A 17,315-nucleotide genomic window follows, 5' to 3' on the forward strand; every position below is an offset into this window, starting at 1 on the left:
CCTTGGGGTTCCTTCCAGCTCTACAATTCTATGATTCTATGCTTGGAGAGTCTACCTCCTCACTGCCATTATCACCTGCTACTCTTCTTCCTCATCACTTCTATCACCTCCTTGCTTGCCAAGCAGAAAACCAATGAACAAGCTACCAGTGGCTTCTACTGGGACTGCCAGGTTTTATGAAAATAAATCACTCATTCTTCATTTTCCTCTTACCCCCTTGGAATATCTAGTTCTACTTATTCCTTTTGTGACATCATTATGATGCATCTTCCCAATCTCCCACCTGTGCTACAAATTACTGTGTCATGTAGGGATAACTAAATGGCACCAGGGCAGAGAATAAGTAGAACCAGAAGCTATGGACTGGGGTGGGTAGTGATTTTTGACAGCAGCCCTATTTTTTATAGTTCTGCCCTTATTCAGTTGGCAACATGCAGTACATATGCTCATTTGTAGCAAGCTATGGTGCTTGTTTCAATCCACACATGCAAACACATTACATAAACATTCCATATAAACAAGATGGATGCATTCAAAGCATGTCTCTTTTTCTTCTGGGAAGAAAAATCTCTTCCAAGAACCATTAAAAACCATTAAGTGAGAATGTGAAAGAGTACATAAGCAGAACTATGGAAAACCAGAACATTATGTAATTGTGTTTACTTCCCAGCCTGTATATGCAAATAATAATGCTGAGGCATGTATCACTAGGATAATGACACGATTTCTCCATCCAACTTAGCTGATTACAAAATCCCTCAAATTCTGGCAGTCAATATCCATTATCGCCCATATAAAGTTAAGCCAATATGAACACAGCTATGTTAAATATTAAATACATTTCATTCTGTACTGCTAATTTATCCCATATTAAATTTATTGAGCTAGATTGTACCTTAAGAAAGGATGTTAATTTTGTTCTACACAAATGAACCTGAACCCAAACTCTGTGTCCACAGATATGCCTCTAAACTTTTAGAGAAACAGCACTGAAAAACATGTTTGCTCTAGGGTAAGACTTAACTGGGCTATTTTTCCATCTTTGATTCCAACACAAATGGCTTGCTTTCTTTTCTTTTCTTTGTATGTCATTTCAGTATGAGTGATTGGCATAGGAATGTAAGCCTTCTGTGTATCATGCTTACACAGCAGTCTGACTGACCTTGTAGGTAGTGGGTTCATTTAAATCACCTGGGATATGGGAAGGACAATGAAAACATAAATGGCAATAGAGATGCCCAAGTGAGTTGTTGGATCAGCAGATTAACTTGGAGCTGCTTCTTCCGGAGGGCAAGAAAGAGAACTATCAAAGGAGATGGAAGCTGTGATGAGTAGTAATGCCTGACTGTTTTAGAAGCCTGTTATGGCATGCAGTGGTCAAAAAAGGAACCACAATAGATAATAAATGTTGTGGTCCCTTGGAGTGCATACAAAAGTAGACTTAAATCTAGAGTCACTATGTTGTTTTTCTCCTGCAGCATGAGAGTGGCTTACTCCTATCTTCACAATGTACTGGTGAACAAATTGCTGATTCAGTAGTCTGGCTTGCCCCTGTGATGGGAAGTTTTGCTTCTTCTGTCGTTTATTTCAACCCAACACCCCTGCCCCATGCTTCAGGCATATTGTGCTGAATGAGCATTTTTCCCAGTTAAATGTACATTTGCCCTCCTTAAAGCAGGGTGGGGGGACCACTGAAACACTACCTTAAGGGAGAGGTGTGTTAGTGACAACTTATTTTATTATTTATTTTACTTAAGCAATTTATATACTGTTTATATACAATCGGTGCTCTTTTTCTAGAGAGCACAACTTAAGTACACCTGCACACACCCTTTGGCTTTGGAGAGCCAAAAGTTTTAAATGTTAAGTAGCAAGTATGCGAAGAACAGTTTTATACCCAAACCCCAAAAACCCATTCACAGAATTAGGAATCAAAGCCACACCCTATGGTATTAGAACTATCTGTTTAACTTCAATCTGCTGTGACAGCCTTGCTAATAATTGAGATTTGCATACTGCACTTTATCTGAAGAGCACAGGGCTGTTCACCACATTAAAATACAGTAAAGGACACAAAATGCATAATATAAAGAAAAGCAAAAACAAACCAATCACCCACAAACACATTTCAAAGAACATAGAATGTTAATCAGCCAAAGGCCTGGCTTCCCATTCTGAGCATTTGTAAGGTCTTTTTTCTTCAATGTGCATTCTTTTATGTTTAATAAGTTTGAACTTAGAAGTAAAGGCCTAGTCGCAGTCTGAGCATTTTTATGTACCCAGGAAAGGCATCAGGCATAACTCTCTGGCTATTCTTGGTGGAATACAAATTTCCCTACTATAAAATGCAGTGCATTGCATTTTTCCGCAATACATTTATGATATAACAGTATGCATACAGAAGCCATTGAAAATATTAGTGCATGTGAACAAAAGACACTTCTGTGAGTGCAAAGCTTGTTGTTGTTGTTGTTGTTAAACCTGCCTTTCACCATGCATAATTTTGGGGTGCATACATAATATTTAAAAATAAATACAGTAACATATGACTACCATGCAACAATACATCAAATCATCTTCGTAGTTATTTCCATCTTTGTTTTCATTTCCTGTTCATAGTTGTTCTGTCTTTTCACATCTTCTCATTCTGAGAATGTTATGTATATTATCAACAATTACTCAACAGATACAGTTATTGAAGAGTTTAATTCCATTGTAGAAGTAGGTGTTCCAAATAATTTGTCCAAGCAATATTCAAATACAGGTCAAAGACCTCTCTTAAAATGGGATTACTTCTCATTGTTGTACTGAATCCAAAAGGAAAATCATCCAGTATTGAAATACAAGCCATTTCTGCTTCTATTCATCAAACTGTTGGTTAATATCCCTTAAGCACCACAAAAATAGTACTAAAAGATACCAGCTTATCATGTTAGATTGATGTGAATACCTCAAAGGAAGATTTATGTGGCTGATAGAAAGCTATTCTACAGACAGAGATTGAAATCTTATTAATGGTTAAGAATTTCTGCAAGCATATGTGCAAAAAGATAATAAATAACTTAGCAGTAATGGCAAAGCAACTGCGAGAGTGAGAATGTTACACAGCCATTGTCATTTTGGAAACATCAATCACAAGAAGATGGTCAGTTACCAGCAGAGAAATCCAAAGTGTTTATTTTGCAAGCTGTTCTTTGACTAATCACAATGAGTTATGTACTGTGAAAAGTATGCTAGTAAACAACAGCAGAATCCTGAACTCCTTGAAGAAGTGTTGATAAAAATATTTATTTGTTTTATAGTTATTAATTTATGAGATTTATATCCCATACTTCATGAGATGACCTCTGGGTATGTAGCAATATATAAACCTAAAGCATAAAACACCATATACAATTCAATCTAGAATTTCAATCAAACAAGCCATCTGTCAAAATAAATAATACACAGGCAAATATCTCAAAACTCAAAAGGAAGAAGAAGGGTTTCAGCTGGCACTAAATGATGGAAAGTGTTGGCACCAGTCAAACTTCAGTGGGGAGGTTATTCCACAACCAGGGCGTCATTGCCAAGAAGGACCCCCTGTGAGCCACAGATCATGAACCTCTCTCTTTAATGGTTTTATCGGCAATGCCTCTGGCTGATCCCAGATTCCAGACAGGCCATATGCTTTCAAGCATCTTTCTGTGTCCTTGGGCCTCAGCAACTAAAGCAGATCCGAACCTAGTCTAGATGGTGCTCTAGATACATCCACCAGATCTGTAATAACTGTGATGTCAAGGTTGGCCTTCAAGAGACTTTGCCTTCAAAGTGACTTACAAACTTGACACAGCAGTTGGATTCTAGGTTCCATGCCTTTATAGGAAGATCCCACAAGGTGTGACTGTGTGCTTGGTCACTTACGTTATACAGGCACACCTCATTTTATTATGCTAGCTTTAATGCACTTCTCAGATATTACGTAAAAAAAATGAAGGTCTGGAGGAGCTTCTGCTGCTGCACTGGGAGATGAAGCTACAGGAGCAGCGACTCCTGCTGCTCCTTATCAGAATACAGGTGTAGCCACAGGCAGCCCAGCTGCTTCCAGGGGAAGGAAGCCTCCACTGCCCCTCTTCTGGTCATGGGATTGGAGATGGCTAGGGCTGAAGCCAGGGTTTTCCACTCCCACCCCTGCAGCCAGGGGGGCTAAGCATGCTTTCTCAGGGTGGACCATTGAGCTTCCCTCTGCCTTTTCTGTGGGAGTTTGAGGCAGGCCATTTTGTGAGAGTCATACAGCACAGCAGCGGGGAAGAAAGCAAAAGCCAGAGCTGGCAAAGGGAACTGGTTTGGCCACTGCTTCTCCTCTGCTCCTTTCTCCCCACCATCTCTCTTACTCTTCTTAGGCCTCCCTATTCCCTGAGACACAACAATATTGATATTAGGCCAATTAATAACCCTACAATGGCATCTAAGTGTTGAAGTGAAAGGAAGAGTCAATGCAAGACCATTCATCAGCCCAAAGATTATGACTCGTTGAAAACTCAGTTGAAGGTCAGCATTTTTACAAAGTTTTTTTTTCCATTTGAATAATGTACATTGTGTTTTAAAACATTATGCTGTTGCACACTTAAAAGACTACAATGTAATATAAGCATAACTTTTATATGCACTGAAGGGGGGGGATTCGCTTTATTGCAGTAGTCTGGAACTGAACCCATAATATTTCTGATGTATGCCTGCACTTGTACCCCATTTGCTTTAACTGTCATCCAGCCTTTTTTTATCTATTGGAGTTCTCCCAGATACCAAGTAGCCATCTGAAATCCACTGTGCATATTGCCATTCCACAATAAGATTAGTGCCTCAGCAGGGCTGCCAGCCATTCTAACTGGACACACACCTAAAGCTTTCAGGTGTCCATTGGATGCCATAACTCTCAGAGGGTGGACTATCTTAATTAGTCATTTATCCCTGCAAGGGGCAACTGCTACTATCCATCCATGACAACTGGATAATCTTAACTTAACCAATCAAAACATCATTTAGTCGCCCAGTCAAAACTAATATATTAAGGGTATGATCAGCCTAATGTCCAGAGAAACCCTAGGAAGTTGGTTTTGTAATCAGACTTGCCTTTGAATTTGTCAGATAGGCAAAATGCTTTATACACCAACTAAATTAACTTTATGTTCATACCAAGCTAAAAACAAACTATTTTTTGTAGGGATTACAAATGCGTGGATTGGAACTTAACTTATCCACAACGTACATGTTTCTCAAAAGTTTCCAAATGATTAAAAGAAATCCAAATACAATTAAAATGCACATTGTGGGAGAAAATACATGTTAAAATAAATGCACGTTTTCTGCAAAAAAAAAAAAAATGCAGGTGAATGCAGAAACAGAAAAGGATGGAATTTTACGTGGACACGTGAAAGTGGCGTGGGATAGAAAAGGCTTCATTCATTATTATCTATGCACTGAGAGCATAGCTTAATTCTCACTTGGCATCCAAGAAAGCTTGAATGTGGTTGGAACCTAATATCCTTGTCTGAAGCACATCTAGTTGGAAGAATGTTTCACCAAAATCAGTTGAATTTATTTCCAAATAAATGCATTTGGATCAGAAAGTATGAAATTGAAATGGAGAAAGACAAACATTGTGTGATGCACCATTTTTCTTGAGGACAGACTGTTCTTCATTTCTACACTTAAATTTGTGAGTCCCAGTCTTATTTCTTTACATAAACTTGGATGCTCATGTCTTGGTATCATTCTCACTTATAATCAATAGTGCCATTGTTTCATTAACAGTCTTTATTTTATCTCACTGTATTTACTTTCCTATGTGATGCACAGCCTTTCAAACTGTTGCACTTCAGATTACCAATTGTTACCCAGCTATGAAATTCATCTGCATTAAGCTACCAGGGAACTGAGGAGTATATCAACTTACTTCCTACAAAAGTCAGTGTAATATTAGGCATTAGCATCTGTGTTTAATAACCACATTTCTTTTCACATACAGAAAGATGCGTGCACAAACAGATTAGACAGATTAACTGAGATACTTATTTTCTCAGATAGCACAAGAAACACTTCTCTGAATATAACTACTCTTTCATTCTAGCTTCTTTTATTGAACCACATTGCCCCCTCTGACGTTTAATATTCTGATGGTTTGAATTCCTATTAACTAGAACTATTTTATTTTTATAATAGCACAAGTGAATGGGGGTGATGGGAATCTCATGTGTGCACTGGGCTTATTTTCTCTCTGCATGAATCAGTTTTCCATGGAGGTGGGCTTTGAACATTTCAAGATGTGCATGCTTGGTCAAATGCAACTGCAAGACAGACTGTGAATCATTCCTTTGGGAGCTCCCCTTTTGACATCACTGTTGAAGAACAAAAACTGGAAGGCTTCTTATAATGTCCAAAGGCAATCTCACAGAAAGGGGCATATCGAAGGCAGATGTACCATAATTAGTTTTAGAAGCACATCTCTGCACACCCTTGATCAACCGAAAGAGCCTATCGTGTCTTGATACAATAATACGACATACAAGTAATTGCCTCTGTAAGATGCTGTAACTCCTGAAGTACATTTACAGCTCTGATTTTTAAAACATCTATGAGAATTTGTCACAGAGGGCTGTAAATCACTCTCCTGGTGGAAAACCTTTATCATATTTCAGAATATTAAGCTTGAGTTTTGGGTGGAATCCTTAAATATAAGAAGATGATGTGTTCTGCTCCACATACATACCTAGAGACACACTTTCTAGTCCACTGAGTTTGCTAACTTAGTATAGATTAATTAAAATACTCTAATGCAACTGAAATTAGCATGAGTAATCAAGGCTGTCATATTAACATACCCAAGCACTGACACATCTGCCGCAGGTGGTGATTTTGAAATCCCCATAGAGATCCTTGATGGCACCAGTTGTAAAAAATCCTTCCACCATCAGCAAAATGCCATAGACAAAGAAGGCAGCTGCTACCCCGTAGATCACATATTTGAAGATGTCAATCCTGTAATTAAAAGGTATCTGTGTTAGTTAATGTTTTAATGATGATTCTTTTTTAAAAAAGAAAGATTCCTTTTTCTCCACATGCAGTATACAATAATAATGCCTGTGTTGTTTCTATATTTTGACATCAATCTTAGGACCAGTGATATGTTGAGGAAAGAACTACAGACTCCTTTCATTGAAAATAAACTGAACATTTCACACTGATGGATGCAATTCTGCTCTGCAAAAGCAAAGGACTCCCAATGCCCACAGTGACATTCACAAGATGGGAAACACCTTCCATTGCTAAAATATCTACACCTAGCAGAGACACAATGCATGTGACACATTCACACAGCTGAGCATAGGGTTGTCACATGGAAGAGTGGGTAGGCAGATTATCAATTCTTGCGAAAGTGTTAGGATTGTTCAACCAAGGCCATTTCCAAATCAATTATTTGCTGTTAGCAATTCTACAGTATAATTGTTACAGAATTCCTATTTTTCTCACTTTCCACTCTCATTGGTAGTCTTCACCCTCAATTTGAAAAAAAAATACTTTGGAAACTGTAAGTCAATGCAACGTGTATATACAGATGGGTGGGGTATAAATAAATTATTATTATTAATTATTATTATTATTATTATTATTTTAAATATAATGCTTACATTGATATTAGGAGGTATTTATCAATAGCCCAGATGAAGGTTGCAGACAAAGGTTCCTCAAAAAGCTTTTTTTTATCATATTAGCTAATTAAAGGAATGTCAATTCATTATTCATAAAATGGCAGTATCCCATACCTTCTCCTACAGTCAATGAAGTTTTGCCAGATTATCAAGAATGTATCTTGTCTACCTGCTTTCTTTCCATTTAAGAATGCATGAAAGTTTAGCCATAGCTGCAAACTCCCACACCTTGTCAATCTATTATTTTAATGTTTGGTGTCATTAATATCCATTTTTTTTGGAAGGATATTCTAGCAGTCTGGGGACACATGGTGAATATGTGCATGGAAATCAGGGTACATGCATACCACCCCACATCTCTCATATTATGGCAATCAGGGACATGCTGCTAATCCTTCACTTCGTATACAGTGTTACACTATAAGGTAAAGGTAAAGGTACCCCTGCCCGTACGGGCCAGTCTTGCCAGACTCTAGGGTTGTGCGCTCATCTCACTCTAGAGGCCGGGAGCCAGCGCTGTCCGCAGACACTTCTGGGTCACGTGGACAGCGTGACAAGCTGCATCTGGCGAGCCAGTGCAGCACACGGAACGCCGTTTTACCTTCCCGCTAGTAAGCGGTCCCTATTTATCTACTTGCACCCGAGGGTGCTTTCGAACTGCTAGGTTGGCAGGCGCTGGGACCAAGCGACGGGAGCTCACCCCGCCGCGGGGATTCGAACCGCTGACCTTTCGATCGGCAAGTCCTAGGCGCTGAGGCTTTAACCCACAGCGCCACCCGCGTCCCGTGTTACAGTATACAGTACTCCAAAGAAGCCAGAAACGCTTCTATAATTAAAACTGAATTTCACACAGTTGACATTAATCCTGAATTGATGCACTAAAAGTCTGTTCTCAATTTTGTTCATATATCTATGGTCCTAAATATGAATCAAGAGGTCGTGTAACTGTAGGCAATAACTTCAAAATCACATTGTTTGAAGATGTCACTGCCATCTGGCTGCAGCCATTCCATCAGGCTGCAGAAGAGGAAGGAATAAAAGGGATGTGGGGCTGCTTTCTCTTTTCTCAAGTTTAAACATTTAAGGCAGCTGAGGAATCTTAGAGGGAGTGTATGGTCACATCAGTGCTCAGCTACTTCCACTTTTGCTATGCCGGATGAAAGGGTGAAGGAATCCTGAATCTATTGTATGGTGTAGACTTACATTGTTGTACTTTATGGGTATTAAAAATCAGACAGCATGAAATTAGAAAGTTTCCTACGAAAGCTGCATTATGGTGATTGAGAACATACCATATTCTAAACAGAGAAACAGATGGTTTGTCAAAGAAAATGCATACAACCTTACCCAGCCACCCATTACAAAATTCTAATTTTTAAGAGGAAACAATAACACTCCTGAAGCGTCATAGGCTCCCACACTGCGATGTGCAAGAAAGAGATGGCAAATATTGAACAAGAGAGGTACTAAACAAAGTTCTCACTGAAGTGATAAATCTGTCAATGGGTTCCACCACTTCAGATTGCAGGTGGGGGTCTGTGTGACTGAACATTCCTCCATAAATAAATTTTAAAAATCCTTGCACACACAAAACTAGGTGTCATGGAGAATGCTAAAACTATAGCCCTTCTCACAAATAAATAGTGGAGGAAATTTTTTGGGGGGGGGGCATGTAGGAACATTCAGTTAGTGAAAGTGCAACATATCATAATGATCCCGAGACGGAGTGGCCAAGATGGCGGACGTGCTGGGCCTTCATGAGGCGGGCGGCGAGGACTTCGCCATGGACGAGGATGGCGACGAAAGCATCCACAAACTGAAGGAAAAAGCGAAGAAGAGGAAAGGCAGAGGGTTTGGGTCAGAGGAGGGTTCCAGAGCCCGTGTCTGTGAGGATTACGACAGCGTGGAGCAAGATGGGGATGAGCCGGGTCCCCAGAGATTGGTGGAAGGCTGGATTCTCTTCATCACAGGTGTCCACGAGGATGCCACCAAGGAGGACATTCATGACAAGTTTGCAGAGTTTGGGGAAATCAAGAACCTCCACCTGAATCTTGACCGGCGGACAGGTTACCTGAAGGGCTACACCCTGGTAGAATATGAAACGTACAAAGAAGCCCAGGCAGCCATGGAGGGACTGAATGGACAAGACCTTATGGGGCAGCCGATCAGCGTCGATTGGTTTTTTGTCAGGGGACCTCCGAAAGGGAAGCAAAGGGGTGGCCGTAGAAGGAGCAGGAGTCCTTACAGAAGGAGGTGCTAAAGGTGGGGAGGGAGGTTCTCCTTTTTGTGATGCTTGTGATGTTAAGTCCTGGCGAACCAGAAGGAAATGCCCATCTGCACTAAGAGACCATATGCTTACATCTTTTTCTCCCCCCCCCCCCCCGGTTAATTTTGTATTTACACAGTTTGACTATTTCTTAATTACTCTCAATCCGATGTCTCAGTTTACATGAGATTTCCTGTTATTGGTGTCCTTGGACATACGTCCTCCTGTGTCTTGGTACAAGTTATTGTGCTTTTTAGTCTTTGAGAAGGGACTGTCTGAAAGCAATGTTCAGAATAAAAAGATTAAGGATAATAATAATAATAATAATAATAATAATAATAATAATAATAATAATCCCGAGACACCCACAAAGTCGCTTTACCTCATATGGCAATGTTTCTCAGAGATTTTTATCTTTTTGTTATTATTTATTAAATTTATGTAAATCATAGGTGCTGGGTGAACCCTCCTAAACATACTCACTTATAGCATGAAGTCACTCTAACAGAACTTCTTACAGAGACACTATCACAAAGGTACATAACAACATTGGATGAGCCTGACTGGATCAGACCAAGGGCCCATCCTGTTATCACAGAGGCCATCCAGACTGCTGAACAACTAAGGAAGTCTCTGTTACACAGTGAACTGCCAGTCTGGCCACTTTCTGGGAGTAGCACTAAACTATTAGACAGGCAGACTTCCCAACTGGGAAGCTCCAGAACTTGAATAGATGTTACTGAACGTACTCAGAGCCATTATCTTTTGCCAGAAATGCTTAGAAAAAACAATATGGTTTGTGAGCTGAGAAGTGGATGGCTTACACATCCCTGGCCATTTGAATCTTCTACCCAAACCATGATAAATCTTTCATGTAAAGATTGAACTTCAGGTTATATTGAGATAAATGTGCCAATAAATGCTAGAGAAGCCATAAGCATGATTAAATAAAATTTACCAAAATCAGTTCCAAAATCAGTTCTGTAGTCCTGGCAGGAGGTGTGTGTGTTAGACAACGATGATAAAGACATTTTATGCGACCCTGATTTATTGTTTTATTGGATTGATTCACACATCTTGGGAAACTATAATGAATGGTTTACTATGACTTTCACCTGCTTATAATAAGAATAATAATTTTATTATTTATACCCCATCCATCTTGCTGGGTTTCCCCAGCTACTCTGGGCAGCTTACAGTATATCTAAAAACATAAAGCATCAAATGTTAAAAACCTTCCAATACAGGAGTGCCTTCTGATGTCTTCTACAAGTTGTGTAATTCTTCATCTCCTTGACATCTAAAGAGAGGGCATTCCACAGGGAGGGAGCCACTACCGAGAAGGCCCTCTGCCTGGTTCCCTGTAACTTCATTTCTTACAGTGAGAAAACCAAGAGAAGACCCTTGGAGGAGGACCTCAGTGTCCAGGCTAAGTGATGGGGTAGAGAGGCTCCTGCAGGTATACTGGGCCAAGGCCATTTAGGGCCTTAAAGGTCAGCACCAACACTTTGAAATGTACTGGGAGCCAGTGAAGATTCTTTAGGACTGGTGTTATATAGTCCCAGCGGCCACTCCTAGTCACCAGTCTAGCTGCCACATTCTGGATTAGTTGTAGTTTTCCGGTCATCTTCAAAGATAGCCCCACGTAGAGTGCATTGCAGTAGTCCAAGCGGGAGATAATCAGGGCATACACCACTCTGGCGAGACAGTCTGTGGGCAGATAGGGTCTCAGCCTGCGTACCAGATGGAGCTGGTAGACAGCTGCCCTGGACACAGAATTGACCTGCACCTCCATGGACAGCTGTGAGTCCAAAATGTATTGCAGGGGAAATACAGAATTCCCAAGGAATGGAAGTAATCTTCAGGCATCAATTGTATTTTAAAATGAACAAATTAATTGATAAATACTTTATCATTGTCTCTGAATTCTTTGTATATAACTATGTTTCTTGACTGATGTTTCATGTACAGCTCTGACATAGCAGACCTGGATAATTTGTGAAAAGCTTAATGCATTGATTTACTATGTTTCTGCAATAACAGCTACCCAGAGACTCATTAAGTTAAAGTCTAGAAAAACGGGTTAGCTTTCATTCAGTAATAAACCAGAGACTGAGCTGTGAAGCCAGCTTTGGAAACATTATTCTAAATGCAATTCTAAAAATATAACCGAATTTAAGAAGAGCAATATAAGCAATATTAATGAGCACCAATCATAAAGCAATCAAGCTAAAATATGTGAATTCTCCATTACCAGCACCACACACACACACACACACACACACAGCCACATTAAGTATTTCCTCTTCCTGGAAAGTGAAGTGTATCCTTTGGGACTTTCTCAATTCCTCCCTTCAGCCCCCTGTATGTCCCCCAAATCTGCTCTGGAGGTTCCAACACTCCCTGCTTGGGGAATTGCATGGGAATGAAGAGAAGATCCAAGTTCTGTTGTGTGAGTGGAAGTCCACTGCACTTGCACACAAGCAGTGTTGAAAACAACCCTCTCTTCCTACTAGGTGGCCATGTTCTCCTTGCCACCGCTCAACCTGCTAACACTTAACAAGTCCTGCCAGTGGAAGCCTTGTGCAAAGATTTGCAATTATGCAATGGGACTTCCCCCCCTCTCCTTCTCCTGTGCCCCTCTCCCAAATGGCTCTGGTCAGGATAACCCCAAGAACATTAAATAGGAGGATGGAGAGGAAATGCATGCATGGTCAGAATGCTTGTAACAGCCTGACACTTAATTCCACCCAGTGTCCATTTCTGCACCCACTAATGCACCCACCTACCTTCACATTTCCTTAGAAACCAGCATGGATAGTCCACACAGACTGAATGCAGCCCACAGCTTGATTTCATCCAACCCTAGATATTTTTTTTATGATATTGAAATGTACACTCATTTTGCAGGATGAAAAATTATCAATAGAAATATTTACATAGTGAGAAATATTTTATATCCATATGCTATGAAATAGATTTAGAAGAAATTCAAGCAAATGTTTTCTGTTCACTTGGCTACATAATGCCTGACATAGGGAGGGTTAGTAATTACATCTTGTATTGCAGTGGTATAAATGCAAAGGTTAAGCTGAGACTTACATGGTAAAGACATCAATAGTGTCCCCAGGAGCTCTTGCCATCTCAAAGTAGGTCTGAAGAATGTTGACAGTTCCCGAGAGTGCTTCATGACCACAGCCACAGAAGAGGGCAACCCCAGCATACAGCAGGATGGTGGCAATCAAGGAGGCGTAGGGAATGCCCCCCAAGCACTTGATGCAGCATTCAAAGCACCCTGGACAAAACAGAAGAGAAGACCATTCTTAACATGTTTTAATTTTCCTCTGCCTCAGAGTCAACCCACGTTTTCGTTTTCTTTTTTCAGGACAGTATTTGCAGTCATGTGTTGCCTATACACTCTGGTGGGAGTCTGAGTATGCAAATACCCTGAGGGTAGATTCTAAAATAAAATTTCTAAGAGACACCAGTGTTCTCTTCTCTTTCTAGTTCCAAAGCACCCTGAAAAAAATAGTGATGCAGCTAGGTGATCTGAAAGACCCAGCCCTTGCTGTTGGACAGGAAATAAGCCCTTGAACCTAAAGGAGGCAACCCACTTATTTCTTCTAACAATGTGGGGAGTGTGGCTAGCCACAAATTAGGAAAGTAGAGAAAAGGAGTGAAAATGGAAGCCTGCAGATCCAATATGCAGAGTAAACCTCCTGATTTTGAGTCTTGGTCAGAGAGAAGACTCATGCACACGGCATGCCTTTCACTCATCACTGTCAGCTGAGGACCACACTTTGCGCACCTGATAATGTGGACATTAGTCCACGACAGCTTACGCCACAATACATTTCATGGTGTTTAAGATGCTACGTGAATCTTTGTTTACATCAAGCAAAAACGACAACTACATTACTTCTCTGGGAACTATCCAAAACATCCTACCTGTGGCTGAAGCTCCCTGACATTATGAATTAGTTTACATGTCTGAATAACAGCAAACACTCACACACAAGCATTATGGATTAACATAGATCCACGGTTTCAGATTCTTCAAAGAGGAAGTTATGAAGTGCTTAGGGAGGAAATAATATCAAGAGAAAGATAGTGAAGTCTTATCTACACTAGTGACTTGAAGAAATCCAGTCATGCCACATATTCAACATTATATGTATACACGCAAGGAATGTGATATAAGCACAAGACCATTTTCATTTTAACATCCTTTGCTTTTTATTGGCTCCTGCAGCCCCCTCATTCCTCATGCTTCACTTCTCCTTGAACCAGTGACTTCCCTTGCATGATGATGGCTCAAGTCTGCCATTGATAATGTTAGATTTCTGGATACCTGGCCAAAAGTTGTGTGTCCAACAAGAAACCTGGGCTAGAATTGCTGTGGTTGTTCAAATCAACTGCAACAATGCAAAAGTCCTTTTGCACTCAACTTTAAGGACCTTAATCCCAAGATACATGTGGTTTTAATGCCCATATCTCCCCAGAGGCTGTAATTATTATTGATGATTTTAATACAGATGATTTCTCCACAGGGGAGAGTGAAGATGCTAAGAATGAGTCACATTGTTATTGTCGCATAGTCACTATTTTTAGCTGAACCAGCAGTGTATTTGTAAACCTCCATACCATTCTAGCATGCAAGGGCAAAGGCTTCCATGCTTTGATTAACCTTAGCAGAGGTTGGGATAAAAGTATATCCAGAGATGAGAACATGGTTCTCCTGTACTAACCAAACAGCACTGCTAGTGCAGATAATGACCTGCCTTAACAAAGGAAGAACATATTCCAGATGTCCCCTTCTCTCCCGTTTCTTATATGGAATTAGTCTACTGGTCCATTTTGGTCCAAAGACACCAAACATTGTCTACTCTGTGATATGAATCTGGGACCTTATGTATGCAAACCTTGTATTATACCACTGAACTTTGGCCTCTCCACATAGGTACAGAGCAAGGGTGGGAAACCTGCTTCCTTCCAGATGTTGAACTCCAACTTAAATCAGCCCCAGCAAGAATGAGTAAGAGTTAGGGATGAGAAGAGTTGTAGTCCAGCAACAGTCAAAGGGCTACATCTTCTCCAGAAGTTGGTTGATTCCAATTCTCTTCAACTGTAGTCCAACTGTGGTCCAGAACATCTGGAATGCCACAGGTTCCCCAACTCTGATCTCTCTCCATAACAAACTACAAACTGGGAAACTACAGCACTACTATTTCATGCCAGAAATCACAGATCTCTAGACCATAGTTTCCCCTGGCAATGCTATACTGTTCTTGAAACAAAGATATCCCCCCTTCCATTTTGCTATACTTTTGTGTCATGCCTCTAAGACTGCATCAAGAGCTTCCCATCTATATGTACAACACTAGTTTTTATTAAGTGCACTAGACTCCCATGTACAACTCAGCAAGGTGAAAGAAAGTTCATTACTATTCTCCTTGCACACTCTCACACAAAATCTCTGGTGCCTAATCTGACTAACTTTAGCTTTTTCTTCACATGATCTGACAGTAATTTTTCTCTTCTCTGGAGAATAACTGCCAACTGGACTGTCTATTTAATCTGTGTGGATCTTTCCTTTTTCTTCTTTGCTTCAAAGCACAGGGAATATAGAAATATGTTTTTAACTCAAGGAAGAAAATAAGTGTTCCAACACTTTTGGTGGTCATTCAATCTGGGGTACGTATGTGTTACCTGTTGAAGGGGTATGTCTCAATCACACTTGGTAAAATTTAGGTTGCAACATAAATTTAATATCAAAATAATTTCCTTGTAAAATAGATGTTCTATTAGTATTTTGACTTATTAGTCACATACTAAGCGAAAGTATCTAAGCAACTTACAAAAAGGTTTTAAAGCAACAAAGTCTAATATTTTAACAATACATTTTATGGCATAATAATAATATCATATTCCTCCATGGGGAGTGTTAATGTGCAATTAATTTACCCAGTTCAAGGCAAGACCCATTCATATTGAATCACAGGGCTCAAATAATAATACTTGAGTTTATGCATTTCAGTGAGCATATCTCAGAATGTTATATATTGGAAATGCATTTCCATACCAAAATCATAAAATGAAAAGACTTGAGGACATGTGACATATGTAAAATGGAAATAGTTTACTTTGCTTTTTGTTTTAAAGTAAATGTGCTTGGTTCTGTGAGGATTTTGCATCAAAAAAGAGCCATTCTTTAAGGTCATCCTCTTTCTACATGTTTAATTCTCTCAATAAAATCAATTTCCATATAGAATAAGGCTACTTGGGCAGTTGACAAATTCTAACCGTTTCTGCTTTCCTGGGTGAATGGTGCCAATGAGTGAACTATGTTCATAAAGTAGATTATATGTAGTTATCCACTTATATCTGGGTATCATTTCAGTTTTCAGTGAGGGGGAGGTGGTCAGTAAGGTGTGCAAGAGAGAGAGAGAGAGAGAGAGAGAGAGAGAGAGAGAGAGAGAGCAGTTTTGAATCTGAATAGAACGAGACAGAGAATATTTCAGAGTTGTAAACTAGCTGTAGAGGAAGCACCCTGAGGAGCAAAGATTAAGACTCTCTCTAGGGATTTGTTGCCTGCTGAAAGAATGCCTATTTGCTTGCAGGATGCTCTGCTTGCACATTTGCAATCCAAAAGAAACCCAACTTGGTAACATTGCCCTAGCATGTTCCACTGCTCAGGAAGTTGGGAGGGGGCACCTAATAATATGACTCATGTTAAATTACAGCTTCAAAGGAAAAGAATGGTTTTCTTTGATGTCGGTTGAAAATTCGGAACTTCATCGTAAATGCATTTTTAAAATGCAGGATATATCTTCAGTTGAAATAGTGCATGTCCTTATGTTACTAGAATCCTTTTTAAAACAATCAGTACATTCCTCCCACTGCCTTTATAAAAAGGATGAGGTGGGTTGGGCATGATCAAAATAATTCTGCCTCTGGGCTTCCATTTGAAAGCTCAGGAATGAAAAACCCAGCCTCCTTTCACACTTCTCATGTACAGCAAAACTCATCCTATGCAAGATGAAAGTGCTGGGCATGCACAAACAAATGTCCTCATGGCAATAAGAGAGATCACTTATTTTAAACATTAGCCTGGTAGCAATAGGAGATTGGAAATTCCATGCATGAGAGGGATGGAGCAGGAAGACTAGGGTGCTCTTTCCCTCCTCTGTGTCCAGCATTGAAAGCAATCACTGACAGAGGAGGAAAGCCCCTTCCTCTGCATTCAGCACAGAAATGCATCTCTCTGTCTATACCTTGCCAGCCCATAGCAAGTTTATTTTTAAAAATGCAATCTAGTAAATTTGGGGGCATACTTACAAGGCTATTTTAGGTATAGGTGT

General features: G+C 40.0%; 1 protein-coding gene and 1 pseudogene across 3 annotated transcripts in view; one reads left to right on the plus strand and one right to left on the minus strand.

Annotated features, from left to right (window-relative positions):
• Positions 1 to 17,315, minus strand: part of GPM6A (glycoprotein M6A) — a 182,183-nt gene that overhangs the window by 18,639 nt on the left and 146,229 nt on the right. For all 3 annotated transcript variants that reach the window (XM_028744981.2, XM_028744978.2, XM_028744979.2), the window contains 2 exons: positions 13,057 to 13,249; positions 6,861 to 7,017 (listed from right to left, as the gene is read on the minus strand). In XM_028744981.2, coding sequence (XP_028600814.1) covers positions 6,861 to 7,017; positions 13,057 to 13,249 — 350 coding nt within the window. The remainder of the gene's footprint in view (positions 1 to 6,860; positions 7,018 to 13,056; positions 13,250 to 17,315) is intronic.
• Positions 9,418 to 10,238, plus strand: LOC144328885 (RNA-binding protein 8A pseudogene; annotated as a pseudogene).

Source organism: Podarcis muralis, chromosome 9, assembly GCF_964188315.1.
Source record: "Podarcis muralis chromosome 9, rPodMur119.hap1.1, whole genome shotgun sequence".
Taxonomy (NCBI): domain Eukaryota; kingdom Metazoa; phylum Chordata; class Lepidosauria; order Squamata; family Lacertidae; genus Podarcis; species Podarcis muralis.